Here is an 8536-nt window from a genome sequence, read left to right as displayed (position 1 = left end):
GACGGATATACCCGACATGAGAGCTCTCATTACAACTCTAAAGGAGCACTCCTCAGTAAAGATATTTGAAGTCAAAGAGGAGGAGATACTCAAAAGTGCGGAACTCCCACGCTCAAACCTGTGCCTGGCACAATGACTGTGCACCAGGTAAGTCCTCTCTATGCTTTAAATTATTTTTGTTTTCTAAACCTGAAAGATTATCAAGATTTGTAATTATTTTTTTTCTCCTCTATTCAAAGCTCATTGCAAAGAAGGCGGGCTGCATCAGGGTCAGAGAAGTCTCCTGCTTCTGCAAAAACTGGTGCGACTGCAACACTCCAAAAGATTTTACATTTTCATGTAATAACAGTGAAGCAGAGAATGAGGGAGGAGCAGAAGGAAAATCGATTGAAGTTGGGACATGGGTGCTTGTGAACTCCGATGGAGACCTTTTTCCAGGCATTGTTACACAGGTATGTAAGTCCAATGACAAAGCTTGCATACAGTATAAAAGTAATTCATAAATTCAAATCGGAAGATAAATAAATCTTTACTAAATAGAATGATATTTCTGTTAAGTGTAAATGAATTGTTATGTTTAAGATCACTCTGACCCTGCAGCCACCACCATTGTCCAACTGATACTTTTTCCATTTATTCCTACATCAATTAACAAAATTGTAAATCTTTGAAATGTTGTGCTTCATATAAAGGCTGTTGCGGGGCAGTATGAGATGGACACGATGTACAGGGCTGGTACAAACAGGTTCTTCATCCCAGGAGTCGAGATACCTGGGGACAAAATGTGGTACTTGCCGGATGACATCAGGGCATTCATCCCCGAGCCAATGCCTGCATCGTCTTCTGGTCGACATTTTTGTGTCTTACCAGAAATTTGGGCAAAGTACTCGAAAAAAAACGGATTTTTGTAAATACAAAAAAGTGTCAACAAAATTACAAAATCAAAACATAAATAATATAAGCGCAAAAGCAAATAGAACACTGTTGGGGGAAAAAAGAGTTGCTATTGAAAAAAAAGAAGGAAGGGGAGGGATATTGAATTATTTCATAAAGAGTCTGAATCTTATTAAATGATCATTTCAATCAGTTGTTTGTTATTTTTGTCTTATAACCTACACATTTTAATCAGTTTTGTCAGGTTCTAATGACCTTTCTCATTACCGCAACATGAATTCTCATCCTCCACAATGGACTTTTCATTACCGTCATGCATAACATTAAACAGTTTAATGTTTTAGAGAAATGTGTTTGTTCATTTATTACAATATGTTCCTGAGCTGTTTTGCACATGTGTTTTCTGTAAACAATTTCTTGTTTACCAAGAAATTATTGAAAAAAGTGTGCTATAAAATGCCTTCAGTGTTTCGGTAATGAGAGTTACTTGATTTTAAATGTAAGTAAAAATATATAAATCATTACTTTTGATGCACTGTGCTGTTTCATTTAATTTGTGTAACTGTGAAAAAATTGAACAATAATGATTTGTACTTAATGGTTTCCTTTTTTCATTCAACGTATCGATAATGAGAGTTATTCTGTATCACGCTGCTATGATATTGAAATAAAATGGAATTCATTAGTTTTCCTGTTTAACTTTGATCAAAAAATAAAAGTCCACATTCTAATTTAGTCACTTAAGTAAAAAATCTGTCAAATTAGGTTGATTATATTTTGATGTTACTTTGATACAGTTTGTGAGAATCACCCAGATAGCATTATGCCTTCTATTTCTAGAGCTTCTGACTAAGTTTACCGGTACTTACGACATAATCGCTGTCGCTAGATATAAAGAAAACTTTGACTTTCACTCTGTGCTATTCACTGACATTAAAAATAAATAAAAGTGTCGTTATTGTATGCACTGCTGTTCATTGACTAGCTCCAGCGCTCGTTGCTGCGTTGCTAATGAGCAACTCTCCACTCATTCTCCTCTGACCATGCATTTAATTGACTTTGATCAGTTCTCGGCAATTCCTCATTCGCCCTCTCACGTCTGACAGGTTCGAAATGATACTGCTGTGGGCCATCATACATGTTATTTGTGGTTCTTGTCACCTCTTAGACGCCATAGTTCTAGTACTAGGCTGAGGCTACCTTCCACCACGTCTCCCCAACGTGACGTCATCGCCGAATGGCGTTAGAAAACTCCCGTTACTGCCAAAAACGACAAATACTGGACTATAACACTATTTTGGAGACATTTTATAAATTTTGAGTGCTGTATGTAACCATTAATCAAAACTTCCGGTTAACCCGCACGTAGGCCTTTAAGGATCCATTGAAAGAACCACATTTACACTTTTTTAATATTGGATTTTATTCACACAAATCAGTATTTTTGGAGATGCACACAACTAAAAGCACAAATTGGACAAATAAATCCAATCATATATATATATTTCATCATATATAAAAAAAATTGATCTAATAAGCTAACCAAAATTTACAGGCCGTGGCCTATTTTGTTGTTTTTGGGTGACAACTTGTTCTTCAATTTTATATTGAACTTCTCCCTGAGAATGGTCTCCACCTCCTCATCTGATAGGTCTCTTGTGTGTACGAGATCTACACCTTCGTCCGGCCTAAAGGTGACCTCTGTGTAGGTCCAGCCGAGCAGGATTCGAAACCCTGTTGGGGTTTGCAGAGAGGTGATCGACTTTGTGGTGAAAAGTTGGTTAGGATCGGTCTGTAGTTTGTGGTTAATATCGGTGAAGTGGTCCTTTTCACGGGGGACCAGAGTGAAGCAATATATCTGCTCCGTTGGTTTTTTCTCCTTCTCACCTGATTTAGCCAAGTCTGGATTCAGGATCTTCTGCTTCCGGCTGGTCTTCTCGAAGAACCAGAGCCCATCCTGGTCTATAAGACGGAAGACCCCGGCGGCTTCGGTGTGATCCTTTCCAGGCACAAGCTCTATGGGCTCCCAGATTTGAAAGGACAGTCCAAAGCTCACATCTGCGATGTACCTCCTGCCGTCGATGGTCACCATGTTGATGAGATGGCTCTCTGGGGCGGAGGGATCATTGGCATGGCCGAAGATAACTCGGGCCCCCAGCATGACCGAGTCATAGCCCAGCTCTCTCAGCACCCATGCCAGGAGGTAGTTGCCCTCCATGCACCAGCCTCCACGCTGATCTCTCACAATCTTATTAAAGATGGCTTCGTGGTCCATGTCGATCTTCTCGCCACAGTGGATGCTCAGGTTTTCAAAAGGGACCGTCATCACAATGCGTTTGTGGATAGCGTTGAGGGTCACCTGGTCTGGCTTCTCGAATGGGCCGCTGAATCCAATCCTTTTAAAGAACTCATCCAAATTCATCTTGTCCTGAAATATTAGACACAAATCATGTATAAAGGTTATTTTATTTTTTTATATAATTGCAAAGTGCCATCATCGTGTGGCCCTGGTGATAGAATAAAACATACAGAATGAATCACGGGCAAATCCCCGGTCAATCGAACAAAGAAAATAGCAGTTGGCTAAGTTAAGGTGTTCTTGGGTAGCCTGGAAAGCAGACGAATCTCGCAAGCTCATGTTTCATTTCATTGCTATCTCCGCTTTCAGGACCGTATTCAACCAACTGGAAGGTATATGAGAGGTTCCAGACTTGCAGTTTTCAATTTGTCTGTTGATGCCAGGAAGGCTACTTTAATACTGTCTCGGTAGTGGAATCTATGGACCGTTCAACAATCAGCGGCAAATTGAAAATGCCTCAACAGACTCTTCTGTAATGTCATTGATCCTTCCTATCCTTCTTCTTTATTTGCTCCATATTGTGCCGTGTTACCCTTTGGTTTGGTGACCTCTCTGTTCATGGTCAAGGTTGATATCTTGTTTAGCAGCTCCACAGATAAAGGTCAACTCGCCCTTGCTTCAGGGACACTTCCTACTCTTGTCTTGTTTGGAGCCCTTGTGAGCGTTGGGAGAGATGTCGCGTATTTCCAAGGTATTATCCTCATATAACCTTGTGTTCTGCTGGTATATTTCCATTCTGCTGTGTGAATGTCTTTTTTGCTTCACCCTTATCCGTTAGCCCTGAGATGTCTTGAAGGTTCACCCTTAGTGCCATTCTCGAACTGTGGAAGATAACTAGACTCTTCTCAAGCCAGGGGCATGATATACCCTTGCACAAAATGTATATATGCTCAATATATCTGAATGAACTTAAAAAAGTTCTTGGTAAACACAACCTTGTGTCAGGTATTCCCGGGACGCTTCGCTTGCACAGAAGATACTCAACCAGAGAACCACTCCGATGAAAGATAGAAAGCGTGGATAACAGGTATGAAATTAACACAATCTACCTCTCTAAATTCCTTTTGGGGATTCCATGTTATTAAGGATTAAGAAGACAGACGAATGTGGTTCAATACCTTACTGACCATTGCGTCTTGGATCCACGGAGGAGGATTCAGGAGTAGGCGAGCGAGATCCGTAGTGCCGCAAGTCTTGTTGGTAGGACGTCTTCCCTGGCTTATGAAGACAAGGCAGTTAAAACATATCACTTATTAACCACCAAGGCCAAGGGAGTGTAAAAGACAGGAATCACATTTGAAACACAGCCACAAATATAATTGTTTTATAGAGGAAACATCCTGAGAACAATCAAAACAGCGTTTAGGATGTTATCACTTGATTAAAGTGGGTACTATTAGCATGTGAATTGGATTGGGGTCGTTATAAACTTTTGGCACAGCTATGATGTTGCTGTAACATAACAGAGTTCAGGGAGCATCTCTGCTCTGAAGTATTGTGCAACATTTTTCAGCTGGCCAGCTGATAAATTGCCAACTAGGTAGCTCATTGCAAACTAGCAGCTGACAAGACAAAATAAAGGTTTGATGAACAAAAAATTGTCATTGTTTGATATACATGTTGTGTTATAAAAATATGTAATTTTTTATTTCTTACACAGAATTTAGCCTACCCCGATTCTATATCCTCAAAGATTAATAATAATAAACTCACAAATACTATCGTTTTCTTCTCTTGGTGGCGAGAAAACCTGAAAACCTGAAAGAGCTTACTTTCGACTGCCCAGGAAGTAGAGTAGTGTTATGCAGGGGGCAGTCTCTCAAAGCCAGACCAAACTACGGCAAGTAGAATGGGTGATGAATGACCAATGTGTTGACTTTGACCTGGATTAAACATATTTAAATAAACACGATGGGGGGGGGCGCTTGTGTAGCTATATGCATAGACTTGTGTAACTATAGGCATATAACTTTGTGTTTTTTTTGGTCTACGGTATTAGTGTTGCGAAGTTCGGAACTTTTTTTCGGATCAGGATCTTCGGACGTCGTTCATTAAAATGAAGGAATCTTTTTCGAGTCGGATTGTTCATTTGCGCATAGAAATAATGCGTGTCATATACGGTAGTTTAATAAGCTTGCGCATGTACTGGGTGATTTACCTCAACACATTAGGGTGGGGCTTCGTTCAAATGAGTTTTTAAGCAGTACACGATATGGCCAAAATTCTCATTTTCATATCAATCACCATGTTTATTTTGGCACATGAAGAAACGATGTGAATGAGGATCTACTTTAGGATACACATTTAAACATCACATAGACAAATTGCGTTTAAATAGTTAGTAGTAGCCTACTTATTTTATAAGTGTCAATATAATTACGCCATATGTATGCCAATACATTTAAAGTTTATGGTTTCAAGTTTATATATTAGGCTGTCATGCATGGTGAAATTATATGAAGACCCACTATACCGGTGTCCAATCAGGTCATATGTTAAAAGCCTGTGCGAAATATCCGAGGGAAACAAGAGAAACAAACGAAACAAATTATGCTCAACAAACTATTGTCAATAAAGATTTGAACGTGAACTGTCTCGTTATATTCCGCCAAGGGAAGTGGTATCCTGGCTGAGCAGCATTACCTAACATCCACATGTTTTCAGGCTCTACGGTCGGTACCAAACCACAGACTGATGAATGATGTTGACCATCCTCATGAATCCCATCCGCTTGCACTATAAACACGTTGGCATGCTTCCGATTCCTCATTCATACCCATTCCTTATTTGTTTTTCAGATGACAACCATGAGAAGCACACACAAATACACATGTTTGATCACAGGAGGAGTGGTTATTTCGGTTATCGGTAAGCACTGAGGATCATTGAATACAGGCCTAAATATATATTCGTGAATGCATAATACAACGACTCTGCAAATTGTTATGTAGTGGTGTTCACTGCTGTAACTATTATCGCCACTAGAGGGAGCCATCACACCAGTTAATATGCCTAAAGCTTTTGGCAGACCGATAACAGTGTCCTCCAAATATAGTTAAATTCGTCCATAAAAGCAAAGTCATTCCTTTACTAATTTAGTCATTTCCTCCATTGTGATTAAGTTTGGATTATTGTGTTAACTGTGGCTGTATTCCAGGATTCCTGATCGCTCTGACTAGACGACTGTTCTTTATAATATTGTCGTACAGGGGAGGGGAACTATTACACAGGGAGGCCAATATGTTTAGGATTACATTACATGTCGAATATAAATAACGCTGAACCACCACAATAAAGAAGGAGGCCTTTACTCAGATCCCTCCATTGCGCAAATAAAAATTGATCATATAGTTGTCACCAGCATATCCATTATTAAAGTTCTGTCATATATCTGATATCAGTTGGTTTCCATACTGGAGTCACCCCTAACCCTCCTCTCTGCAGCCTGGCCTGCTCGCTCCAGTCCAAGGGGTCCACCGTCATTCTGTTTGATGTGATTCCGCCCGTGACCGGACCGCTCCCAGAAGGCATCACGTTCCTCCAGGGAGACATTCGGGAATACCCTCAGGTGCGGCGCGCCCTCTCCGGGGTGGACTGCGTCTTCCACTCGGCCTCCTACGGCATGTCGGGCCGCGAGCAGCTGAACCGCCGCCGCATCCAGGAGATGAACGTCGGGGGCACCCAGGACGTCCTGGAGGCCTGCGTGGAGACGGGGGTCCCCCGGCTGGTCTACACCAGCACCTTCAACGTGGTGTTCGGGGGTCAGGTGATCGAGAACGGCGACGAGAGCCTCCACTACCTGCCCCTGCACCTCCACCCCGACCAATACTCCCGGACCAAGTCCCTGGCCGAGATGGCGGTGTTGGGGGCCAACGGCGCCGCACTCAAGTCCGGCGGCGGCTCGCTGCGCACCTGCGCCCTCCGTGCTGCCGGTATCTACGGGCCCGGGGAGCAGCGGCACCTGCCCCGGGTGGTGGGCTACATCGAGAGGGGCGTGTTCCGCTTCGTCTACGGCGACCCCGCCAGCAGGGTGGAGTTCGTCCACGTCGACAACCTGGTGTCGGCCCACGTGCTGGCGGCCGGAGCCCTGAGCTCCGGGAGGGAGCCCAGCGCGGCGGGAGAGGCCTACTTCATCTCAGACGGCCGGCCCGTCAACAACTTTGAGTTCTTCCGGCCGCTGGTGGAGGGGCTGGGCTACCCGTTCCCCACGCTGCGCCTGCCCTTGTCCCTGGTGTACTTTGTGGCCTTCCTCACGGAGATGCTCCACCGCCTGGTCGGGCCGCTCTACAACTTCCAGCCCCTGCTGACGCGCACGGAGGTGTACAAGACGGGGGTGACCCACTACTTCAGCCTGGCCAAGGCCCGGGCCCAGCTGGGGTACGAGCCCCGGGAGTACGACCTGGCGGAGGTGGTGCAGTGGTTCAGGAGCCGGGGCCACGGCAGGAAGCCCGGAGGCTCGGCCCTGGGGAGGCTGCTGCTGAACGCGCTGCTGGTCTGTGTGATGGTGGCGCTGGCTCTGTCGTACCTCCCGGGCGTCGGTGGCTGAGGGCGGGGGACACCCGGTCCGGACGCCTCATGCGTGGACGGAGGCTTCAGGGTTTACGGAGACGTTGGTTTAAACTTTAGGTTACCTTAAGAGGCTGTTTACCGCCCGAATGTTTTCTGTTTGGTTTGTTTTTAACAGCGACTGGTCCGGTCCCGACCCGAGTTTACATGCTTTTCCTGATTACCTCTTCCAGTGTACATCTTAAAACGGTTTAATTAATTATTCATGATTACTTGAGATCCCGTGTTAAAGTACCTTACGGTTCCATTATTTGATTGGCCTGTGATGTTTATGAAGACGTTGATGATGTGTGTTTCTTGTTTTGCGACGACTACACAAAACCTGCCAAAATTGTAATAAATATATTTTCAAGGAATATGTATGCCACACTCTGAGTTCTTCATAGTTTAGGTATCTTAATGTGACTGGATTCACAAATTGCTGCTCCCATCACATCCGGTTTATAAATTAGCACTATAATCCATTACATGGATACATGATTTAATTTGCCAGAATATACTTTTTATATAGGGCGATTTGAACTTAGATAGCATGGACTATTTAAATATTTTAAACGAGGGTAAGGAAAAAATCACCAAATATTCAGCCTCTGGAATATCAATGACTTGACTTCATAGCGTTCCTCACTTCACCACCGTGTCAGTCTATAATGTATTCTATCTGTATCACCACTTTACTTGGGCTTCTTTTTGCAGCCATTAGTGTAAAGGAACTCG

General features: G+C 43.4%; 2 protein-coding genes across 6 annotated transcripts; one reads left to right on the top strand and one right to left on the bottom strand.

Moving 5' to 3' along the window:
- Positions 1–1895: 1895 nt before the first annotated feature.
- LOC130404003 (arylamine N-acetyltransferase, pineal gland isozyme NAT-10-like) lies at positions 1896–5114 on the bottom strand. 5 transcript variants are annotated; one of them, XM_056608580.1, is made up of 3 exons: positions 5026–5114; positions 4372–4471; positions 1896–3322 (listed from the first exon to the last, which is right to left on the bottom strand). In XM_056608580.1, the coding sequence occupies exons 2-3, from the start codon at positions 4381–4383 to the stop codon at positions 2444–2446; spliced, it is 891 nt and encodes a 296-aa protein (XP_056464555.1). In that variant the 5' UTR covers positions 4384–4471; positions 5026–5114; the 3' UTR covers positions 1896–2443. The 5 variants fall into 5 exon arrangements, with proteins under 5 accessions (XP_056464555.1, XP_056464556.1, XP_056464557.1 ...); XM_056608581.1 differs by having other exon boundaries at positions 4372–4467; positions 4967–5098; XM_056608582.1 differs by having other exon boundaries at positions 4372–4467; positions 5026–5048.
- A 711-nt stretch (positions 5115–5825) lies between these two features.
- LOC130404002 (short-chain dehydrogenase/reductase family 42E member 1-like) lies at positions 5826–8201 on the top strand. Its single transcript, XM_056608578.1, has 3 exons — positions 5826–5925; positions 6052–6121; positions 6698–8201. Exons 2-3 carry the CDS (start codon positions 6084–6086, stop codon positions 7797–7799), a joined length of 1140 nt encoding a protein of 379 aa, XP_056464553.1. The 5' UTR covers positions 5826–5925; positions 6052–6083; the 3' UTR covers positions 7800–8201.
- Positions 8202–8536: the final 335 nt, after the last annotated feature.

Source organism: Gadus chalcogrammus, chromosome 14 (assembly GCF_026213295.1).
Source record: "Gadus chalcogrammus isolate NIFS_2021 chromosome 14, NIFS_Gcha_1.0, whole genome shotgun sequence".
Lineage (NCBI taxonomy): Eukaryota > Metazoa > Chordata > Actinopteri > Gadiformes > Gadidae > Gadus > Gadus chalcogrammus.
This window is presented reverse-complemented; position numbering and strand designations above follow the sequence as displayed.

Excerpts from the sequence above, each read along its gene's own strand:
- LOC130404002 (XM_056608578.1), top strand. The coding sequence starts at position 6,084 with ATGTTTGATCACAGGAGGAGTGGTTATTTCGGTTATCG. Across the intron at positions 6,122-6,697 it reads AGTGGTTATTTCGGTTATCG|CCTGGCCTGCTCGCTCCAGT; the intron begins GTAAGCACTGAG and ends TCCTCTCTGCAG.